The 23,692-nt window shown below is 56.3% G+C and overlaps 1 protein-coding gene across 2 annotated transcripts; it reads left to right on the forward strand.

The window, feature by feature from the left end:
• The first annotated feature begins 773 nt into the window (after positions 1-773).
• On the forward strand, positions 774-23,488 carry RAPGEF3 (Rap guanine nucleotide exchange factor 3). 2 transcript variants are annotated; one of them, XM_070410359.1, is made up of 29 exons: positions 774-1,298; positions 1,752-1,964; positions 8,833-8,886; positions 8,974-9,080; positions 9,293-9,414; positions 9,565-9,733; positions 10,353-10,437; positions 10,782-10,842; positions 10,950-11,026; positions 11,214-11,360; positions 11,884-11,996; positions 12,264-12,352; positions 12,659-12,737; positions 12,914-13,064; positions 13,147-13,229; positions 13,998-14,037; positions 14,596-14,760; positions 15,671-15,752; positions 16,043-16,189; positions 18,003-18,100; positions 18,551-18,676; positions 18,763-18,944; positions 19,113-19,203; positions 19,338-19,388; positions 20,281-20,368; positions 20,772-20,836; positions 21,738-21,792; positions 21,884-21,955; positions 23,060-23,488. In XM_070410359.1, the coding sequence occupies exons 1-29, from the start codon at positions 1,293-1,295 to the stop codon at positions 23,176-23,178; spliced, it is 2,937 nt and encodes a 978-aa protein (XP_070266460.1). In that variant the 5' UTR covers positions 774-1,292; the 3' UTR covers positions 23,179-23,488. The 2 variants fall into 2 exon arrangements, with proteins under 2 accessions (XP_070266460.1, XP_070266461.1); XM_070410360.1 differs by lacking the exon at positions 14,596-14,760 and having other exon boundaries at positions 992-1,298.
• Positions 23,489-23,692: the final 204 nt, after the last annotated feature.

Here is a 23,692-nt window from a genome sequence, read left to right on the forward strand (position 1 = left end):
AAGCGCTTCCCCCAGTCCAGGCAGGCTCCGCACCAGAGGGAAAGGGACAGCGATGGGGCCGAAAGGGAGCGAGTCCTAGAAAGTCGGGGGCGGGGCGCGCGCCTCTTTCTAAAACCCTCATTAACTTGCTGAGCAATTACCGGGGCGCCGCAGGAGTCGCTGTCTCTCTGCCGCGTCAGAAGCTGGAGTGGGGCGGAGAGGGAGGCGCGGGGGCCACCTGCGCGGTGGTGGAAACTGAGGCCCAAGGAGGGGGCGAGCCTGCACGGGGCTCTGCAGCTCCCCGCTGGGAGCGCGAGTGGAGGACGGTTCCTCCCAAACGCCCTCTTTTCTTGAAGCTCAGCCACAGCTTCATCCGTCTCGAAGCACAGTCCTTCCTCTCCAGCCTCAGCTTCCCCAACCGCGCCCGCGTGTGCACGGAGGGCGGAGAGGGGGGCGCGGGGTGGGCATCTGGGCGCGCAGCGGTGGGAGGCCAGGCAGTGGGATTCCCCACCGGAAAGCAGCCCAATCCCTCCCCCGGGCTGTCTGAGACCCTGAACCGAAACAGGAGGCAGAACGCCCCAGCCGGGAAGCGGCCTCGGCCCGGATTTCCCTCCCGGGTGGGGCCACAATGACTCACCTCCTCCCGCCCCCTCCCCCCCTTCCCCCGGTTTCCTTGTTTGCATTTGTCCTCCGGGCCACGTGGCGACCGGTGCAGCCACTCACCGCCCCTGCCCGGTCACCTGGGCCTAGTGGCCCCGGCACACCCCCCACACACCCCGGGGCGCTCCTGCCCCCTGGGGTTTCTCGGAGCTCGGGCTCTTGCCCGCTCTGCAGACCCCAGAGTCGGGGCTCCACCCCTGCCCGTGTCCGCCCCCTGTCCTACGCCCTCCCGACCGTGAGGCCGGAGCCTCCTCCCTGCCCCCTCAGCTTGTCCGGGAGGGGAAGGGGGCGGGCAGCACAGGGGGTGTGACAGCTCCCGCCCGGACCAGTGCCAGCTGCAGCCTCGCTTCAGTGCCCCGTGCCAGCTGGCTCTTTCGTCTGGGACGGAGGTGGAGGCTCGGGCTCCTTGTCGCCGAGGGGGGAGGCCCCCCGCGGGCCCCCAGCCCTCCACCCACCCAAGAGGAGCCTCTCCTCCCAGCCGGCCTCTGGCTGCCCTGGCGGTGGGTCCAGCTAGGAACTGGCCCTGGTCACTGCGCCCGGGACTCAGAGCCCGCAGCCCTCCAGGATCCCCCTATCGGAGCTGACGGGGCTCGCTGGGGAGCCTCCCGGCCTTCTGCTAGAGCCTGCAGGGCTGGACGAGCTTGAGAAGGATCATGAAGGTGGGTAAGGTGGGGCCGGGGGCGAAGAGCAGCAGAAGAGGAAGCCGACAGATGGGGAGTTTGGGTGGGAGAGAAAGGGTTGGTCCTGGGGGAGGGAGGAGCGGAGAAGAAGGGTTTGAGCTGAGGCTACATTTCTGGGGGATCCAGTGAGTCCATAGCTTCACTGGGAGGTGGTGGAGGTCCCTGCAGGGACTTGGGTAGCGGGGTGGGGCAGAAGTCCAAAGAAGGCCGGGAAGGAAGGCTCTACCTCCCGCCAGCGGGAGACCCCTAAGTGCGCCAGACCGACAAGACCCAGCGAAGGTCTTCCTGTCCCTCCCCCAGCTCCTGGCAGGGCTGCAGCACCGCCGCCTGTCCAGTCCAGAGGATTCTAAGGAAGCGGTGCTGCCGGGAGAGTTGTGTCCTGGTCCAGCTGCCCCAGCCCCATGGCTGTCCGCCTTCCTCCCTTCCTCACAGGTGGGCTGGCCAGGTGAGAGCCGCTGGCAGGTGGGCCTGATTGTGGAGGACAGCCCAGCTCTGGGAGCACCACAGGTGGGAAGCCTACCAGACGTGGTGCCTGAGGGGACGCTGCTCAACATGGTGCTGAGGAGGATGCACCTGCCCCGAAGCTGCTCCTACCGGCTGCTTCTGGAGCACCAGCGCCCCAGCCGAATCCAGGGGCTTCGCTGGGTGAGTGCTCATCGCCTGCCCAGGCCAGGAACCGGGGCTGCAGCGTCTGGATAGGGAGCACAGCCCTGCTGGTGGTGGCCCAGCTTGCTCTGGGAGGGTGGCGGGTACTGCTGGATGGACAGCTGGCCAGGCAGCTTAGCTTCGGTATGGGTATGTGTGGGTGGCTCACACAGCTGCATTGTGTGTGTGTGTGTGTGTGTGTGTGTGTGGTGCCCAAGTGCCACCATTTAGGCATGGGGAAGAGGCAAGGGATTTGCCATTTATTCATGCCATTTATTCATAACCTCTGCGTGCCTTGGGTTAGGTGCCTGTGTGTTCTCCCTGTCGAGGGTGGGGGGGGATGGGGGGGTGGGGGGGTGGGGGGGGAGGCCAGGTCAAGTCAGGGCTGAGGTAAACTTGGTTACTAGTCTCCACATATCACCGTGGCAACCTTCCCGGTTAGTGAGCAACTGAGCTGCACCAGTTCTGTTTTTTGATTTTGGGGTGAGGTGGTCATGCGAACGTTGCTAGGCATCTGGCATTGGGGAGTTCAGGGAAGGATTCTGAAAAGTTTAGAGAATCTGAGGCGACTGGAGTTCCCCTTGTCATTGGATAACAGCTGTGGAGCTGCAAAAGTGAAGGAGAGAGCAGGAGCGGGTCATAGGGGGTGGGGTGCAGGATCCAAATGGTCAGAGAAGCTCTCCTCAATCTCCTAGACTTAATAGAGTGGCTTCACCTGAGATTCAGTGTGTGTCTTGTGTGCCCACCTGTATGTATGTGTGTGGGGGGGGGGGAGGGGGGTGCCGGGAGGGCACTTGTGTAAAGGTGTGGAGGGAAATAGGAGCAGGTGGCAGACTTGGGGGAGCTCATTTCTTATGGGAAAGTCCCGTCGAATAGAAGGACCACCACCTTCTGCCTGCTTCCTCCTGTCTCTCTCAACCGCCATTTATATTTACCAAAACATGAGGCTGAGTTGAGAAAACTGAGGCCCACCAACATGAGGGGGTCATCCTGGTGATCAGAATTGAGAGGAGAATCTAGGTGACAGTCCCCCAAACCCTGCCCCCCAGGGTTTTCCTGATAAGGGGCCCCCTGGCCTTGGTCCTGCTCAAGATGGGGCTCTGGAGGAGGCAAGGGAGCCAGTCACTTCTGGGCTTAGCTGCCCCCCCCCCCCCCTTCCGGGTCCCTGGCAGTAGCTACTGCTTGGAGCCAGTGGGCTGGAACACTCCCTCCCTCTTTCCCTCTCAGGCTATAATTACATGTGCATTTCCTGTCCTTTTCCCAGCTTGTAGAGGCAAGGTGGAGAGTGGGGGGAAGGTCAGGTGCTAGGACAATGAGGTCACTGGAGGATCCCTTGGGACCCAAAGTCTGGGAGTGGGTAGATGAGGCCGCCAGGCTGTCTCCTGACCCCTCCAACCCCTGGTGTGCTGGGAGGCCAGAAGGGTGGGGGTGAGGGCTGTTGGAGTGTAAATGGGGTCAAAGGCACAGAAGCAAGGCCCCTCCCCTGCCAGGTAGGGGGGCAAGTGGGGCTTGTTGATTAGAGGGAACTTAGATTTTTATGGCTGCCACACCCTCTCCTGATGACCTTCTCTGGGGAATGGGGTGGGGTCGTTTCAGCCCATTGTGTCTGTGACTATAACGCTGCACCTTGAATCTCTGGATGATGCCTGTGGCCCATGAAGAACTCACGTGAGAGGGACAAGCGCCAGGCAGGGAATATGCACACACAGGGTGAAGGGTGGATGTTGTGAGGGAGCAGAGCCCAGAGTCCCAGAAGTCCAGTGCTGGCAGTTGTGCAGCCCCTGCCTACCTCTTAGAAAAGCAAAGAGAAACCCATCAGCTTCCTGAAGGCTAAAGAGAGCACTTTCTGTTCCTACTGGACCAGGACAAGAGAAAAATAAAAGCAGGTTACAGCAGGAGGGCCGGAGGTTAGCTATAGAAAGGACTTACCAACCCTGACAGAGGTGACACTGGAATGGAATGGAAGAGCATCTCCTTGGAAAACATGAAGGGGAGAGATTGTTTGGTGTCTGGGAACCAGCAGAGGGGTCATTCTGTCTAGAGGCAGCGACGAGATCTGGATGACCTCTGGTGGGTCCCATGAGCTCCCAGAAGCCTGGGTTGCTTCTCTGTGAGTGAGTGTTTTGGGGATGGTATGTCTATGCTCTAACTCAGAAAACATGCTTTCACCCAACCTGTCCAAATAATGGTAGTAGCTAGTAGTTATCTAGGACTTAAGTTCCAGGCACTTGTCAAATACTCGCCCAACAGCCTGTGAGATAGGTGCTAATGTCATCATTTCATTTTAGAGATGAGAAAACAGGGGCACAGAGAGGCTAAGTGACAGGTCCAGAGTCGCACAGCTGCTAAGGGACAAAGCTGGACTTTGGTCCTGGGTAATGTGGCTTCAGAGTCCAGGTTCATGGTATGTTTTCTCTTGCTGTGGATGGTAACACTGACACTCCAAAACATCACCCCACCCCATGCCACCTCTCCCTGTCCCACCATGACTAGCCCTGGCCTGAGACCCTAGCCGTGGGCTAATGGAACTGGTCTGACGACAGGTCCCCATGTGTCTGTCTGCACTGCCAGTCGGGCTCTGACACTCAGCGACAGGGAGGGAGGGTGAGGCAGGTCAGGTGCTGGTGCCATGGGAGCTAGCTGGCAACTCCTCTTCCACCCTGAGTAGTTCCTGTGAAGGCATGAGAGGAGGTGGGCGAGGACCTTCACCTCCACCCATGTCAGCTACTTCTTTCCCACTGAGAACCCTAAGCTGACACTCAGGGTCATGGGGTCAGGGACAGGGTCAACAAGGTACATTCCTTATAGTGTCCAGTGCCCAACCTGAAATAAAGATTAATCAAGTTACTTAACACTTACTAAGCAGTTACTACAAGCCAGGCCCTGCTCCAAGTGCTTTCTGTTATTCTCATTTGATCCTTATAATAACTATGGGATAGGTATTTTTTTTTGGGGGGGGGGGGGGTCAGACAGGTGTTTTTATCACCAACCCCAGGTGCAGGTGAGAAAACTGAAGCACAGAGAGGTTAATAAGCAGCCCTGGGTCACACAACCAGCTGCTAATAAGTGCCCATCAGCAGATGAATGGATTAGAAAACTGTGGTACATCTACACGATGGAATACTATGCTGCTGTAAAAAAGAAGGAATTCTTACCATTTGCGACAGCATGGATGCAACTGGAGAGCATTATGCTAAGTGAAATAAGCCAGTCAATGAAAGAAAAATACCACATGATCTCACTCATTTATGGATAATTAAGACCATTATAAACTGATGAGCAAAAATAGATACAGAGGCAGAGCAACATTGAACAGACTGTCAAACTACAGCAGGAAGGCTGGGGAGGGTTGGGGGTGTTGGGAGGGGGGGTAAGAGATCAACCGAAGGACTTGTATGCATGCATACGAGCATAACCAATGGACACAAGACACTGGGGGGCATGGGAGGCTAGGGGAGGGTCAAGGGGAGAAAAAAAAAGGAGACATATATAATACTCTTTGTAATACTTTAAGCAATAAAACAATTAAAAAAAAAATAGAACCAGGGTTTGAACCCAGGCATCCAGCTCCTGAACCCACACACTTGACCACTGCCCCTGAATAGCACCCACACCCCAACATGGTGGGCCCAGAGGGACTATGATAACAAACCTATTGAATTTGTTTTACCCAGTGTTCTCCAGGCTTACTTGCCCATGGAACATTCCTGAGTAGAATACCTCTGCTATTTCAACTTCTATGGCACAGTGGGGGAAACATGGGGTAGTTGCCATGGAGATGGCAGGGCATCGTGGCTAAGAGCATGGGCTTTGGAATCAGACGGGCACAGTGTGAATCCTGATGCTTATTTTACCTACTCTCAGGGTATGTTATGCAACCTCTGAGCCTCCTGCTCTCTAGCGTGAAATAGGAAACAAACATCTACGTTGAGGGTCAGTGCTGGTAGCAGTTATTCAGTAGGATCTCCCATTTCTAAGCAGTGTGTGAGTTTCTTCGTCTCTCTGGGCACCTGCTTTCCTTGGCAAAGTGAGAGGGCTGCCTTTAGAGCCCTCCTCGGCTCTGATGGGCCAGAGCTCTGACCCTCCTGCTCATCCCCTGGGGCAGGACAGGAAATGGCTGAGGCAAGGCCTGTGGATCTGGGATCTGGATGGTGACCAGCCTGGCCACATGACCTGGCACCTCCCCTCCTGAAGTGCCCTCTGGGGTCAGAATAATACCAGGAAGGGAGCGTGTGCTGGAGCTTGGGTTGTGGGCACCAAAGGGAGTTGGGGCAGGGACTGGGGCCACCTGGGTATTTTGACATGAACAACAACAAGTCATTAGCACTTGGCACTGTTTGTTCCAACACTGGGGGCTGGCTGGGTAGCATTCCTGCCCTTCCTCTTTCCCTGGCTCCTCCTTCTCCTCATCCTCCTCCTCTTTCTCCCCCTCCTCCTCCTCCTCCTCCTCCTCCTCCTCCTCCTCCTCCTCCTCTTCTCCTGTTGCTAAGTCTCTAGGGCTCTGTGTCTGGCACCAGGCTGGGCCCCATGACCCGGGCAGGGATACCCTTGGGACACCTAGTGACTTCCGCTCAGCGCTGGGCCAAGCATCTACACATGCCAGGCCTCAGGCCTCTGCCTGGCATACGGTGGAAGATGCCAGAATCAGGGGAGGGGGTTCTGGCCCCAGGCCTGGTTGTACCCCAGCTCCCAGCCAGGTCATTTTCAGGGACCTGAGTGCAGATGGAAAAGCAGGAGAGGGAGAGAGTGCTGGTGAGAAGAAGGGGGAAGGGAGAGGAAGGGGAAGGTGTGGTGGGTGGAGCGAGACCAAGAATGTGAGCACTTCTGGTCGGAACTCGAGTTTATCCAAGGCTGTCTGGCTGTCTCAAGTATGTATGACTGAGTTACCTGAGCACTTCACCTCAAGAGTTTTGTTTCCTCGTAAACCAAAGAAGACAGATTATACCTGCCCCGCCTCGCTCACGTCTGATCCTATTTAATACAGGATCAGAGGGAGTCACAGATGTGATCATGCTTTGTAAAGCACTCTGCCTCAGGGAGGGCTCGTACAGGAAGGGCATCCTGTCCAGGGATGTCCACAAATTCCAGTTCTCAGGTGACAGAGAAAAGGGTTGGGAGAGGTTTTCATGGCCAACATCCGGGGCACCTAGGCTGGGTGGCTCGATTGATACAAAAGGCAGGAAACCTGTAAACTGATGTTTTTACGTAAACCCTGTCTTCTGGAGCCAGTCCTGTGTGCTTCCCAGCCCTCCTCACTCTACAGCAGGGGTCCTCAAACTTTTTAAACAGGGGCCAGTTCGCTGTCCCTCAGACCGCTGGAGGGCTGGACTATAGTTTAAAAAAAAAACTATGAACAAATTCCTATGCACACTGCACATATCTTATTTTGAAGTAAAAAAACAAAGCGGGGAACAAATACAGTATTTGTATTTGCATGTGGCCCACGGGCCGTAGTTTGAGGACCCCTGCTCTACAGGGTTATGGACAAGCAGCAGCATCTCAGAGAGGTCAGGAGCGTCGTGCAAGCAGCCGCCCTTTGCTTCTCAGATGAGTAATAACAGCTAACATGTACACACAACTCTATACCAGGCAGTGCTGTATTCAGAGCCACACTGCTGATAAATGGAGGAGCAGGGATTTGGAGCCAGGAGTCTGGCTCCAAGGTTCGTATTAACCTCCAGGGCGCGCGGAAGCCCACACAGGGCAGGTTTGCCCATGGACCTGCGGTTGGGGACAGACCTTGGCTCTTGTGACGCCAGCTGAGGAACAAGTGTTCCTGGCCTCCCAAGCCACGCACCCCCGGCCTCTCAGGGCCTTCTTATCGCACGTCCTCATGCTCATACCTGGGAGCCTGGGCACACCTGGGCCCCGAGTAAGCAGAACTGGGGTCTCGGGGTGCTCATCTGTGGGGATGAAGTGCTTGGGTGACTGGGGCCAGGATAGCAGGGTGGGGAAGAGGCGATGCCGGGCACACCGTGTGATTAGTGAGTATTTGTTTACAGTTGTCGCCCCTCATCCAGTGGCTATGTTCCAGGACCCCAGCATGTACCTGAAACCAGGGACAGTACTGCATCCTATACACACTGTTTTTCCTAAACACATATATCTGTGCATTTAAAGGAAGCACTTTACTACTTGTCTTTGGCATGTCCAAATCGCTAGCACCATTAATGGTGCGCTTTGGGGCCAGTATTAAGTAAAATAGGGCTTACTTTTTTTTAATCCTCACTGCAGGATATGTTACTGATTTTAGAGAGAGGAGGTGGGGCGGGGGGCGGGGGGGAGGGAGAGAGAGAGAGAGAGAGAGAGAGAGAGAGAAAGAGAAGCATCAATCAGTTGCCTCCCCTATGCACCCTGACCAGGGATCGAACCTGAAACCTAGGTATGTGCCATGACAGGGAATCAAACTTGTAACCTTTTGGTGCACCAGTTCCAACCAACTGAGCACCCGGCCAGGGCTAAGGGTTATCACAACAATGGATGTGATACGCCAGACGCTACTAAGTGACGAACGGGTGGGCAGTGTATACAGTGAAGATATGCTGGACAAAGGGATGATTCATGTCCCAGGGGGACAACACAAGATTTGATCACAGTGCTTAGAATGGCACACAATTTAACACTTATGAATTGTTTATTTCTGGAATTTTCCATTCGGACCACAGTTGAGTGTGAGTGGCTGAAATCTTGGAAAGCAAAACCACAGATAGGAGGGAGACTACTGTATTTGTTGAATGAGTAGCTGAATGGATGCGTTTGGAGTTGGGGGTTGGGCAAGGGGTGCAGGGATGGAGGAGGGGTGGGGTCCAGGAGCTGGATTTGAAGGAGGGCCTGGCACTAACGTGCAGACTCTTCCCATTGCCCTCAGACACCACTCACCAACAGCGAGGAGTCCCTGGACTTCAGTGTGAGCCTGGAGCAGGTAAAAGTCTGACGGTGGAGCTGGGGAGGAGGGGGCAGCATGGCCAGCGGGTCAGGGCCTGAGCCAGCTGTGCTGCCCGCCCCCCAGGCTTCCACAGAGCGGGTGCTCAGGGCGGGGAAGCAGCTGCATCGACATCTCCTGGCCACCTGCCAGAACCTCATCCGAGACAGAAAGTACCACCTCAGGCTCTATCGGTGAGTGGAGGCCTTGCCGGCCTCCTGGCCCAACCCCTCTGTTTTTCTCTTCCTTTTCATTCTATTCCTGGCATCTGGGCCTGGCCCTGCTTCTAGCAGAGCTGGGGCTGGGCCTAGGAAGGTGCCTTGTGGATGGACAGTTGCTCCCTCTCTCCTCTCCCCTCCTGCCATTTGACTGTCCGTCCTTTTCCCTGTCCCCTTAACTCTTGTAGGCAATGCTGCTCAGGCCGGGAGCTAGTGGATGGGATCTTGGCCCTGGGGCTTGGGGTACATTCACGGAGCCAAGCCGTGGGAATCTGTCAAGTCCTGCTGGATGAAGGTGCCCTCTACCATGGTGAGCCTGAGCCCAGGGCAGGGTACCCGGGGCTGGGCAGTCCTGGGGAGCAGGCATCTGGAGTAAGGAGGGATGAGCATTGTAGTAGGGCCTCAGACCCACTCGGCCTCAATTTCCTCTCCTCCCCCATGTCTGGGTCTCTTCCCGCAGTGAAACATGACTGGACCTTCCAGGACCGAGACACCCAGTTCTACCGTTTCCCGGGTCCAGAGCCGGAGCCCTCGGGAGTCCATGAGCTGGAGGAGGAGTTGGTTGAGGCCATGGCCCTGCTCTCCCAGCGGGGACCGGATGCCCTGCTCACTGTGGCACTTCGGAAGCCGTGAGTTGGCATCCTGCACCCCGAGACCCCAGGCCCCACACGACTCCCAGACCCCATAGCTTCTCAGTTTCGTCTCCGAGGGGCTCCCTTACTTCTCGCTGAGAGACAGGACCCCGGTTGGATCAGAGACCTGAGCTCTGACCTGCATTCTACCAGACTTGCTGGGTGATCTGAGCCCTCCTTCCCCACTGAGCTCGTTTCTTCCTCTGTAACTGAGGGTGTGGGGCACGAGGCCTCTGAAGACCCTGCCCACTCTGAGTGGCAGCAATGGCTGAGAGAGGGTGGGCTCACGAGTCCTCAGGCAGGTCTGGGTTCAAATTCTGGTTCTACTGGCTGCGAGCTGGGTGGCCTCGGCCTTTCCGTGCCAGCTTCCTCTTCCGTCAAAGGAGAACAAGAATGCCCACGTCACGGGTTGTCGTGAGGACAATTGAAATGATGCGTGTGAAGCACTTAGTCCCGTGTCTGGCACAGTGTGAACTGGGGAATGGCTGGCCATTAGTGATAACAATCCTTGCTGAGGCACCGGCTGGCCTCAGGCCTGTGCTTTGTGGGTGAGTGGTCCCAGCCCTGGTCCCAGCTGGAGTTCATTCTTTGCTTTCTGGTCCTCCCTGGCCTGCAGCCCAGGGCAGCGCACGGACGAGGAGCTGGAGCTCATCTTTGAGGAGCTGCTGCACATCAAGGCTGTGGCCCACCTCTCCAACTCGGTCAGTCGCAGGCCCCGCCCTGCCCCGCCCTGCCCCGCCCTGCCCTTTCCCCAGGAGCCTCCTCTCCTGTGACCACCCCAGGAGGCGCCAGCTGCTGGCCCAGAAAACATGTCCCTCCCCTTCTGCCTATGGCTTGGAAATTTCCATCTAAATTGCTGTTCCCAGCATCCTTGTCTGAAAACCCTCTGCCTCTCTTAGCCCTCCCCCACCCCCCAAATCCCAGGCCACCTGGCTTAGCCACATCTCTGCCCCCGGACACTCATGTCTTTGGGCCTTCCCTCCTCACCCCTCACCTGGCCCTCTGCCCTGGACTTGCCCACTGACCCCCCTCTGCCTCCCCACAGGTGAAGCGGGAATTAGCAGCAGTTCTGCTCTTTGAACCCCACAGCAAGGCGGGGACTGTGTGTAAGTCAGACAGCTGGCAGGAAGCTGGGCACCAGGGACCTGGACATGGTTGGGGGCCCCAGAGAGGTGGTGGGTGCTGGGGCATGTCTGACCTGTGCTCCTCTCAGTGTTCAGCCAGGGGGACAAAGGCACCTCGTGGTACATCATCTGGAAGGGATCCGTCAATGTGGTGACCCATGGCAAGGTGAGTGCGCCCAGCTCCCCAGCCCCCTGGGTGGTAACTGCGCCTTGGTCGTCCCCACGGGCAGTGCCTCTGGTGGACCCAAGGCTGCTGACGCCCAGGTCTTCTCGTGCCTCGGAGCTTCTCCCCGCTGTGGCTCTGTTCCATGAGGGCTGGGGCTGGGCGGGCTGTGACTGAGGCCTGGCTCCAGGGGCTGGTGACCACACTGCATGAGGGAGATGACTTCGGACAGCTGGCTCTGGTGAACGACGCACCCCGGGCAGCCACCATCATCCTGCGAGAAGACAACTGTCATTTTCTCCGAGTGGACAAGCAGGACTTCAACCGTATCATCAAGGTGCCGTTGCTGGGGGTGGGGAGGGCAGGTGGCAAGCACAGTTCTCTGGAGAAGTGTGGGGCAGGGGAGGGACCAGAGAGAGCCTGTGAGGGGCAGGGAGCGAGGAAATGGAGAAGCTCAGAGATGATGGCTGGAGGCGGGAGCCCAGCCTGGGGGTGTGAGGAAGTCCACAGCATGCTGATGAGGTTCCATGAGCCCTGAACTCTGCTCTGTGTGGGAGACCATGAGGGCAGTGGGGCTACCGAGGGGTGGGGGACTAGGGTGTGAGGGCGGCAGTGTAAATGGAGGGCGGGATCCATGGAGGGAGGGTGGGGAGGGATGGAGCAGAGGAGGGGCTCAGGCTGTGTGATAAGCAGGGGTGGGATGAAGGGCAGATCCAAGTGGTGGGTGTTGAATAGAGTGGGAGAAGGGCTGAGGGTCCTTGTGGGGCTCAGGGTCTGAAGGAGGGAGGTGTGGGGAGAGGTGCCTGAGATGGGGAAGAGGCATGGTGTGTGCTGAGCACTGGGTGTGGCTTGTTCTTCAGGACGTGGAAGCAAAGACCATGAGGCTGGAAGAGCACGGCAAAGTGGTGTTGGTGCTGGAGAGAACCTCTCAGGGCGCTGGCTCTTCTTGCCCCCCAACCCCAGGCAGGAACCGGTAACACACCCACCAAGCTCCCTCTCCACCTTCTCTCCTCCTTTTCCCAGGCTTTGCTCCCTTCCTCCGGGTCATACCCCTGCCTGCTGGCCTCCTGGGTAGAGAGACATCCTGGGACTCAGATGTACCCCTGAATAGCCACCCCTCCACCCCTAGGTGGGGCAGGGCGGACAAATAGGGAAGAGTGATATGACTGATTACTGCCATCTGTCCGGGTTGTGGGAGGGGGGTGGTGGCACCAGGGCATGGATTGGCCATTTCTACCAGGTATACGGTGATGTCTGGCACCCCGGAGAAGATCCTAGAACTGCTGTTGGAGGCCATGAGGCCTGATTCCAGTGCTCATGATCCAACAGGTAAGGACAGGAGACACCTGCCTATCTGACTCATCAGGCGGTCAGCGCAGCCTGGGAGAGGGCTGGGCACCTGCCTCTGACCTGATTGGGTGCCGGCTTGGTCCGTGGGGCCAGTTGGCAGTAAATCCTCATTCCTGTGCTCTTGGCTTGGGTAGGGAGTGCAGTCACAGGGGCTGGGCATCGGTGGTACTTTGACCATGGCAGCACTGGGGGCTGGCACTCCAGCTGTGCGTGTACCTGTGTCCAATGGGCTTGACCTCTGAAGCCCCACCTGCCACCTGTCTCCCATCCCTGCCTGCCCTACAGAGACGTTCCTCAGTGACTTCCTCCTGACCCACAGAGTCTTCATGCCCAGCACCCAGCTCTGCGCTGCCCTCCTGCACCAATATCCTTCCAGCCCCGGGGACGGTGTGTGGAGTGGGGAGAAGGGATCGCTCATAGCATGGCTGTGCCGAACCCTCCAAAGTACCAGCCTCATGCCAGGCCTGTCAGCACCTTCCTCTGCCTGAGGTGCGGGGGGTGGCTCAGTTGGATGCTGTGGTTTCCTTGACTGGCGCCCACCTTCCACGCGGAGCCCGCGGGAGGCAGTGAGCAGGAGCGCAACATCTACATCTGCAACAAGAGACAGCAGATCCTGCGGCTGGTCAGCCAGTGGGTGGCCCTGTATGGCCCCATGCTCCACACCGACCCCGTGGCCAGCAGCTTTCTCCAGGTACCTGGGAGTGAGGCAGGCTGGACAGGGCTGCCCGGGTGGACAGGGCTACAGCGTCTCAGTGCATCTTGGCTCCTCCCAGAAACTCTCAGACCTGGTGAGCAAGGACGCCCGGCTTAGCAACCTGCTGCGGGAGCACTGGCCGGAGAGGCGGCGGCACCACCGGTAACTTTGGCTCGAAGTGAACTTGTCTCACGCACGACAGGCAGGGCCTCGCTGACTGAGGGCACCAACTCTGGACTCAAACCCAGGCCCTACCACTCACAGCTGTGCTGTCCTGAGCATGTGACCCCCCGCCCCCCCTGCCGCAGGACCTCGGGCTCTTGTCTATAATGTGGGGGAGCACCTACCTCATTGCACAGGGGAGAGTTACTGCTCCTTCCCAGGGCAGAGCAGTGCCTTGCGCACGTGCATGCGAATGTTGCCTGTCGCTGCTCATTTGTCTGGCCCTGCTTGTTTCAATGAGTCGTTCCCACCAGCCCCTTGCTGTTCACCCTCATGCCACGGCTCAGCCATTCTCACACATCACAGTCATTTGTGTGTCACTCTCCTATCCCGAGTGCACCTGCTGCTCTCACTTCCTCCACCCGCACCTATTTATTACCCAGCACCATCGGTGCCAGTTCCTGCCAGCCCCACCCAGTAAGGCTCCTAGACTAGCTTCCCCTTCCCAGACAGTGCCATGGGGACAGCTCACTGAACCGTCTGACCCCTGGGCCCATTTCCCCCTTGAACTCCTTTTCCCTCCCCTGTTGGCCTGGGAAAACCAGGACCCAGGGCCCCAGTTTCAGCCCCTTTGCCCCTTTTTAGGGGACATTCACCAAGTCTGTGAAACTCTGCCCCTGGGGTGAGGGCGGATGGGACCCAGAGCGCCGGGCACCTCCCTGCTCCTGCCTGGCCTCCAGTCTCACCCCCTTCTCCCTTGCTCCACAGGTTGGAAAATGGCAGTGGGAGCGCATCTCCTCAGATAAAGGTGTCTGCTCGGAATCGGCTCCTCTCACCTCTGTCAGCCTCAGCTTCTTCCCTCTGCTCCCCCGTGACTGTAGGGTCCTCCTTCATCCCCCATCTGAGGGGTCCTGCGTGGAAGGTTCCCATGCACAGACACCCCTCATATCCCAGGTCCTATGGGGACACTGAGGTCTAAGGTCACCCCTTCACCCCCCCACCACCCTTAGACCCAGTTAGCAGTTCCACCAGGTGAGCCTCTGAGGCCCAGCGGCTCCTGGTGGCCAGTGTGGGAGCCCAGAGGAAGGCAGAGCCCCTCCTCGGAGTCAGAGGTGGCCAGTGCTGCTCTGGGGGGACCCAAGGGGGAAAAGAGGGACTGGAGCTGAGATTTGGTCGAGGAATGGTGGGGAAGGGACTGGAAAGGTAGGTTGGATCTGACTGTGGGGAGTGCTGCATTGGGAATAAAATCTAAAAGCCTCCCCTGGGCTTCCGGGTCTCCCTGTGCCTCTCCCACCTCACCCCGCCCGGCCCCGCCCCCACCCCCCCTCACTGCTGAAGACACTCATGGGCCCCTTCTCTTCTATAGGTGAAGCTTGTTCCCACCTCAGGGCCTGGACCTTTCTTTCTCTGGCTCTTTGACTACCTGGATCCTTCCTATCGTTCTGATCTCAGCCAGAGTGTGGGGTTTCCAGAGAGGCCCCTTTCCGTCTCTCTATGCAGAGCAGCCCTCCACTGGCCACTGGCCTGCAAGGTGTCTACTGTGATTTTCTTCAAAGCAGGATCACCATGTGGAGTTGTTGTATTTGTCTGGTTGCTCATTGGCTGTTAGTGTCACATCCCACTAGACTGCTGGGCTCACGGTGCTGCCTGTGGCTGGCACTCGGGAACCGCGTGGACTGGTCCTCATGTGCCAGACACTGTGTAGGAGCCTGCGATGCAGTCCTGGGCTGGGAGAGCCAGCCTTGGCCTTAAGGGTCAAGCGAGGGACCATCTCATGCTCAGGGCTAAGACGGGGGTCTCTGAAAGCAGGGAAGGGAATGGTTGACTCAGGCTCAGAGCCATGGTCCAGAGTGTCCTTGAGAAGTAACTGTTGGAGCTGAGAACTGTATGGTGTGAGGGGGAGGGGCCCACGGAAGAAGGGCTGTGGGTTTGACAGGACAGTTGACATAGCTGGTAGATAAGGGCACAGAGAGAGGGAGGAGCAGGTGAGGATTTCAGCTGGGCCACTTAACAGCTGTGCTGCCTTGGGCAGGTTCCTTAACCTCTCTGAGCCTAATTTATCTGTAAAATGGGAATAATAATAATATTTTTGTCAAAGGATGATTCTGAATATTTAGATACTTGGAATAAGCGTGTCCATAGCCTGGCATGTAGCAAACTAGCAAATGGTAGTCGAAGGAGGAAAGGGAGGAGAAAGACAGCTGAGGTGTGTTCACACTAGAACAGCTCTGGGCCTATTTGGCAGAGGGGGTGACACGCAGGGGGGCACACCCTCATTCTTAGCCGCCATCTGTCTCTTTTCCTGGAGCCTTGGTCCCAGGGCCTCACCTGGCTCAGGTTCCCTCAGCAAGCAGGGCCCATGCTCCCAGTGACAAAGGCCCCTCCCTGGCCCTGCATGCTCCCCTCTGTGTCCTCCCGGCCTTACTTTCTCTCCCTCTCAGGCCCGGAACATGTCTGTTTGGCTCCCTGGCCCGGACGAGTCCCTCCCCAGCAGCAACTGTGCCATCCGAGTTGGAGACAAAGGTGGGTGGCCTGCACCAGCCAGGATATAGCTCACACCCTGCTGTGGTCACCCTTGACAAGGGTGTGGCAGGCCAAGGATGGCACCCTGTGCCCCTCGGGGCCTCAGGTCCAGCCTCCCCCTCTGCTGGGCTCAGGGCCTCTCCCTGCTCTACACAGTGTGCCCACCCAGGCTTCTCCTGAGTGCCCTGGCCTGCTCCTTGGGGCCCCTCCCACTCTTTGCTGCCTTTCTTTCCTGAGGTGGGGAGACCAAGCAGCCCCTTCCCACAGCTCAGCCTGATCTTCCTCTCCAGTCCCCTATGACATCTGCCGGCCAGACCACTCGGTGCTGACCCTGCAGCTGCCTGTGACGGCTTCAGTGAGGGAGGTGATGGCAGCGTTGGCTCAGGAGGACGGCTGGACCAAGGGGCAGGTGCTGGTGAAGGTCAACTCTGCAGGCGGTGAGTTGTGTGTCGAATAGGGTGGCCCCAAGGGAGGAGGGGCCCTCAGAGCCATGCCCAGATCCCCCAATTGAAATCATCATCTTTATTGTCTTCATCACTGTTCATGATGCCTGGCATTTGTGGGAGGTTGGTGACGTCTCTTTAAAGTGCTTTAAATGTGGTGCTTGTCAGCATGAACTCTGGGGCCTGCTGCCCGCATCTGAACCCGGCTCTTTAGCGCCCTGTCTGCATGTCCTTGGGCTCACAGGGTGCTTCATCTCCCCATGCCCTGCTTCATCATCTGTAAAACGGGGGTCAGAAGAGGACATGCTTCCTAGAGGAATTGTGAGGACCACATGGCTCATCTGTGGGAGTGTTTAAAACAGTGTCTGGCACATAGCACTCCTTAGGTATTAGCTGCTACTGGTATTCTTATCATGCTTGTATATTCACTTAATCCAATAACAATATTATGAGATAGGTACTTTTGTCCTATCTCAGACAAGGAAACTGAAGCTCAAAGGGATTAAGTGATTTTCCCAAGCTCACATAGTGAGTGTAGCTAGGCTTTGAATTTAGCCTGGTGCCTGGCACAAAGCCAGGCTCAGAACATGGCAGCATGGATTTTTAAGACCCGCCTTCAGAGAACTTCAGGACATTAACAGCCACTGTTGTCTGTGAAGGATGCTGCCCAGGTCTGACCGCGGGAGCCCAGGGTAGGCTGGAATTAGGGGCGTCCAGAGAAGAAGGGCAAGGAGTGGAGGCAGAAAAGCAAAACCTTCTCCCTTCAGGACCTGGGGAGACAGGATGAAGTCACCTGTGCCTACGTGCTCTGGAAGCATTGCCCTCTGGTGGCCACCTGGAGAGTTGCGGTTGCCCAAAGCCAGCATCTATTGATACCCTACTCAGAGCCAGGTGCTGTTTAGAGAACAGATTTCTAGAGTGTTGTGATCAACACCCTTGTCAGTAACCGATATTTTATTACAACCCCCCTGCTATGTGTATATTTTCTTATGTCATATACATGCATTCCTACACTAATGTTATGTGATTAAACTGTACACTAAATAGAGGTACAAAACAGATGAGAAAACTAAATTGAAGTAGAAAGAGCTAATATTTTTCCTGGACGCGTGGATGGCCTTGTGTACCTTACTTTGAGGCTACGGTCTAGGACAGCCGTGGGCAAACTATGGCCCGTTTGAAATGAATAAAACTAAAAAAAGACCATACCCTTTTATGTAATGATGTTTACTTTGAATTTATATTAGTTCACACAAACACTCCATCCATGCTTTTGTTCCGGCCCTCCGGTCCAGTTTAAGAACCCAATGTGGCCCTCGAGTCAAAAAGTTTGCCCACCCCTGGTCTAGGAACTGAGGACTCAAATATGACTGGAAACACGGTCTCAGTCCACAAGAGCTGATGAACATCAACACCAAGACTTCTGTAAAGGCACTTCCCAGTTTTCATAGAGCTTTTACATGTATCATATACGTGTAGCCACTATTTATATAAATTATTTCATTTGACTGCATAGTGAGGGCAACTCTTATTGTCTCCATTTGACAAAGGAGGAAACTGAGACTCAGGGGGCTCCCACCTTGCCCAAGGTCTTCCTGTCTCACTAAGCATCCCCTTTCCTTCCCCACCGGGAGTGTGGATGCGTGGGCACGTGCACCTGTGCACTTAGAGCACCTGTCCAGGACTCTAACCCTGATACTGACAGAAGGACCTCCCAACCTCCCAAACAGGGCCTCCACCCTGCCTCCAGCTGCTATCCGGCCTCACTCCCTGTCCCCGCCTAGTGCATCCTCTGCTCTCTTTGCAGATGCTATTGGCCTGCAGCCAGATGCCCGTGGTGTGGCCACATCCCTGGGGCTCAACGAGCGGCTCTTTGTTGTCAACCCAGAGGAAGTGCATGAGCTGGTAGGGTCAGGCAGGCTGCCAGAACCCAGGGCAGATCTGTGTTTTGGGGGTGGTAGGGATGGGCACTGAGGAGCGAGGGGCCTGGTCTGGCTGCTGCTGGGCCTTAAGTGGAGAGAGGAAGGAGCAGGTCTCCGCTGATGGGGTATTCCAAAGGATGGGAGGGGCGCACTGATTGGGAGCTCTCAAGTGGAAAGAGGAAGATCTGCCCCCATAGGGGCTCCCTAGGGGATAGGAGCCCTACAGGGAGGCATCTCGGTATCAGGGAGCTGTCAGGAAGATGCCTCCTTGGGAAGCCCTATCATCTAGAGGCCCCTTCACTGCCTGCAGCACCCCTGCCCTCCCCAACACTCTTCTGCTCATGGGCACAGAGTCTACCCCAAATTCTTCTCCCACCTGGTGCCTTTCCTCTGGACTCCATGGGCACTCCCCTGAGTACTCTCCCCGCTGCAGACCCCACACCCTGAGCAGCTGGGGCCCACGGTGGGTTCTGCTGAGGGGCTGGACCTGGTGAGCGCCAAGGACCTGGCCGTGCAGCTGACGGACCATGACTGGAACCTCTTCAACAGTATCCACCAGGTGCGGGGAGCGGAGCTGAGGGGAGGACAGCAGGTGGCAGGCATCTCGAGTGGCATGTGCTAATCTCTTGTGCTGCCCCCTCCCAGGTAGAGCTGATCCACTATGTGCTGGGCCCCCAGCACCTGCGGGACGTCACCACCGCCAACCTGGAGCGCTTCATGCGCCGCTTCAATGAGCTGCAGTACTGGGTGGCCACGGAGCTGTGTCTCTGCCCCGTGCCCGGCCCGAGGGCCCAGCTGCTCAGGAAGTTCATTAAGTTGGCAGCCCAGTGAGTGCCTGTGGGGATCCCCGGGATGTGTGGCAGAGTCCTTAGGCCACTTTTTCTTAAACCTCCCGGTCCCTGGTCAGGATGTTGCCAAATCTGGATGTTGTCTTGAAGTGGGGCTCTGTGGGTACGGCTGCTTCCCCTGAGGATCTCTGGTTCTTCCGCTAACAGCCTCAAGGAACAAAAGAACCTCAACTCCTTCTTTGCCGTCATGTTTGGCCTCAGCAACTCGGCCATCAGCCGCCTGGCCCACACCTGGGAGGTAGGTGTTTCCTGGGGGGGGGGGGGGGGGGGTGGCCAGGCCCTCCTCCCACCCCAGTCCTGAGGTTGGACCCCAAGCCCATCCTGGGGACAGGACCCAGAGCAGCCTCATCTCCATCTGCCTCTCCTTCGCAGCGGCTGCCCCACAAAGTCCGGAAGCTGTACTCGGCCCTCGAGAGGCTGTTGGTGAGTGCTGGGCCGCGGCCTGTCCCTCCAGAAATCCTGCTTCTTGGCTTCCCAGCAGCCCCTCTACTTGTCCTTGGTCACTGCCAGGGTTTCCAGTCCTGAGCCGGGACTTGGCTCTCTCTTGCCTGTGAGTGTGGGGAGCTGGCTGAAGAATGGGTGTGTAGCATTATGGAGGGGGTGCATAGGGTAGTCTATCCCCCAGGATGTGGGGATTAGGGAGGTACATTTGCTGTGGCTCCGAGGTCCTGTGTGAAGACCAGGTCAGGCACATGCGGTATCTGGCCCTGGGTCTGAGATGCCGGGGGAGCACCGGGACTCAGGAAGCAGGTCCCGGCACCAGCACCCACAGTGTGCCAGGGCCTGGTTCCAGGAGCCTGTGGTCAGACTAGGCCAAAGGGCGAGGAAAAAGTTGAGGAGCGGAACTCCAACTCCCAAGAATTGTTGGGGGGGTTGAAAGGTTTTGACAATGTTCAGGAGAGAACTGGCTCAGAGGTGTTCTTATCAGTATGGCTCTGGGAGCTCTTGAGCAAAAAATTCACCTGTGGGGCTCAAGAGGGTGAAAGGAACTTACCTGCCAGAGAGGGGTGGGCATGGGGGTGGGGGGGGGGGGGGAGAAATAGAGAGAGAGAGAGAGATCCATGAAAGCTCAGGGCCCTGTGACTAATGACTATGAAGTTTCCTTGGCGGCTAATTGGAAGCCAGGAAGCCACATGCACACATGGCCTTCCTGCCTGCCTTGGTGAGACCTGGGGCTGAACAGAGGCTGAGCTCCAAGGGGTGGGCATATGGCTCTTCTTTGGCGGGGTGGGGGGTGTGTGGGGGGCATTTGGTTGTGTTACGGTATGTGGTGTGGAGGACCTTCCCTTTCTCACTGTGACTTCTTTCCTCCCAGGACCCCTCATGGAACCACCGAGTGTATCGACTCGCCCTCACCAAGCTCTCCCCTCCTGTCATCCCCTTCATGCCCCTCCTTCTCAAAGGTAATGGGACCAGAGCTTACCTTCCAGCCTCCATCCTGTCATGCATTCCTGCGCCTGTATGTCTGCATGTCCACCCAACCCTCTCTGAGCGATTCCAATGTGCTGACGCCTTGAGGGGCACAGCGATGAATTAGGAGTTCACAGGCTAGAAGTTCACAGGCTAGAAGCAGAGTCAGCACATACGGACAGGCATTGGTGACATCAGATGGCCTCTGCTATGAGGCCTAAGAGATACAAGGAAATTATTCCAGGAGTTGGAGGGGAGCCAGAGGACGAGGGCAGTGGGGGGCGGGGGGGGGAGCGGGGGCGGGGGATGAGGCTCATTATTGGCCCTTCACCTTCCTTGGACTGCTGAAGGGGAAAGGCATTTGGGGATCTTTGAGCACGACCAGTTTCTTTGCAGACATGACCTTTATCCATGAGGGAAACCACACCCTGGTGGAGAATCTCATCAACTTTGAGAAGATGGTGAGTTCCAGGAGAGCAGTCGCCTCCCACTGGATTGGGTTGGGGGATATGACTATGGCCTTGGAAGAAAGTGCGGGGAGGCGGGAGGGGGCGGGGGGGAGGGTTAGGAGAAGGTCTAAAGTTATTAATAACATGAATGTGAAGACTTATTTTAAATTAGCCCTTTCGTAACTCCATTGTATACTGGAGAGCCTGCTCTATTGGGGGTGCTGGGGGGCAGCTTCAACTATCTCACCCTTCGACGACAGCCCCTCCCAGGCCTCTTCCTCTCTGAGCTCTTCCTGACCTCTGTTCTCCCACTTCCTGGTTCCTGCTGGGCCTCTGCCTGTACTGGGGCAAGGGAGACATGCCCCCTTCTCCCACCTACCCCCATAGCCTCTTAGCCTCCAGTTCAGGGGTGGGCAACCCCTGGCACACGTGCCAAACTGGGCACGCCAGTAACTTTTGCTGGCACGCGAAGCCCTCTCTTATAATCTTCCATTTACAATTTTTTTCTTAATATCGACTTTTTTATTTTTCAGATAAATTCAGTGTAGGTGCATCTTAGATAAATAAATAATTTTACATAACATGTATACATTAAAAAATAAATGTATTTTTCATCATCATATACTGTGTTTTTGTCGCGCGAATGCATTTTATTATTTCTTCAAGGTTCTTCACATACGTATACCTTAAGAGATATCAAGTAGGCATAACATGTTCTCAAAAAATTAGGGTTGGCACGCAGAAGAATTTTGAGTCAGAGATTTTGCTGGTTTGGGCACGCACTCACAAAAAGGTTGCCCACCCCTGCTCTAGGTGCACCCTGCTCTCAGGGAGCTCGGGTTCCCAGCTGCCCCACAGGCCAGGCCGGGGTTCTGCTCTCAGGCCGGGTCTCATGTCCTTGCTTTGTCCGCAGAGAATGATGGCCAGAGCCGTGCGGATGCTGCACCACTGCCGAAGCCATAGCAACGGTGAGAGGACTGGCCCCCCTGGGTAGGAGCCCCCCATGCCCCCTTCCAGGCTTGGCTGTGTCTTCCTGACTCCCTCCTCTCTCCTACCCAGTGCCTCTCTCACCGCTCAGAAGCCGCGTCTCCCACCTCCATGAGGACATCCAGGCAGCGAGAGTTTCCACGTGTAAGTGGGGCGGGGTGGGTGCTGATGCGTTAGCATGTTTAGGCACTTGCATACATGATACATCTATGATACATGCTGATAGCTTCACAGCACCTCTATGACGTATGTGGAATTTTATCCCAACTTAAAGAGGCACAAACGGGCTTGATGTTAAAATAACTTGCAGAGGCCACACTAGTTAGCAAGGGAGTTGCGACCCATGCAGGCTTGCTCAAGACCTGCATTTCAAAAATTGACTCTCAGTTTCATAAAATGGGATTAATCATAATTCACACTTCATACCACACTGTCATCATTGGCCTTCTATTATATTTTATGTGTGTGTTTATTCTGATAATGTAATGAACATTTCTGGACCCAGTCCAAGCATGAGCACACTGACAATAAGACCTCCATGTGCTAGGGGTCCCCTCTCCTGTCCCCTCGCCTCCCCACCCATGGTAACTGCTATCCTGAATTTTGAGTTACTCATTGTTTTGTTTTGTTTTGTTTTTAATGAAACTTTAAAAAATATATATTTATTGACTTGAGAGAGAGAGAAACATCGATTTGCCATTCCACTTATTGAAGCATTCATTGGTTGATTCCTATATGTATCCTGACCGGGATCAAACTCACAGCCTTGGTGTATCAGGACGATGCTCTAACCAACTGAGCTACCTGGCCAGGTCATTTTCTTGTTCTTTAAAATAGTTTTATCATTCACACACAGATACACACACCCACACACACACACACATACTTTTAAATGCCATATATATATACATATATATTATATGTATTATATATATTATATATATATTATATTCTGTTGTCAATATATATATATATACAGAATAATCTTTAGTTTTCATTGTTTTTAAACTTAGTAAAAGAGATACTATGCTATATGTAATCTTGGGGACCTGTTCTTCCTGTCTTAACCGACTGCTGTTCTGCCCCCAGATCAGTGGGGGGTGGGAGACCAGTCTCCAGGGCTGGGGTGGGAAGTGGCCGGGTGGGTGGTGGAGGGCAATAAGGCTGATTTGCTCCTCGGAGCGGGAAGAGATGGGCTCTACAAAGCAGTGTCCAGGCCCTCCCTGACCGCCTCCCCCATCCCGCCAGGCTCGGAGCAGTCCCTGAGCACCCGGAGTCCAGCCAGCACCTGGGCTTATGTCCAGCAGCTGAAGGTCATCGACAACCAGCGGGAACTGTCCCGCCTCTCCCGGGAGCTGGAGCCTTGACGAGGGGGCTGGGGCTGGAGCAGCAGGCACTTCCCGCCTGGAAAGCCAGGGCACGCCTGGGCCCAGGGGCCCGCAGGCCGGCCGCAGCTGGGCAGGGCTCTCCGAGGAATGGACTTGAGGCCCTGGATCGGGCAGCGTGGAGGCATCTGTCCCCTGTGATGATTGTCGGCCGCGGAGGACCTCAGAGTGGAGTGAGCGGAGGCCCAAGCCAAGGAACAGGGGATAGAGAGGCCAGAGTGGGTGGGAGAGCAGAGCAGGCGCTGGGACTCTGTGTTCAATAGAGAGCTCTCCACACCAGGTTTTTTCCAGACTCTGTGCCTCGTGGCTTTGTTGTCCAGCCATCTCCTGGCCCCTGTGGTGTGTTTGCACAGTGGACTGCGAGTGTCTGCATTTGTGTGGCATGTGTGTGGCAGGGGCAGGGCCGGCGGTGGGGAGGGCGGGGCGGGAAGGGGCAGCCCTGCTTTTCTTTCCATAGCACAGGAGAGAAACAGTTGGGTGTGGTCAGGGCTGATTG

Source organism: Myotis yumanensis, unplaced genomic scaffold (assembly GCF_028538775.1).
Source record: "Myotis yumanensis isolate MYYU_CA2020_CCGP unplaced genomic scaffold, mMyoYum1.0.hap1 SCAF_3, whole genome shotgun sequence".
NCBI lineage: Eukaryota > Metazoa > Chordata > Mammalia > Chiroptera > Vespertilionidae > Myotis > Myotis yumanensis.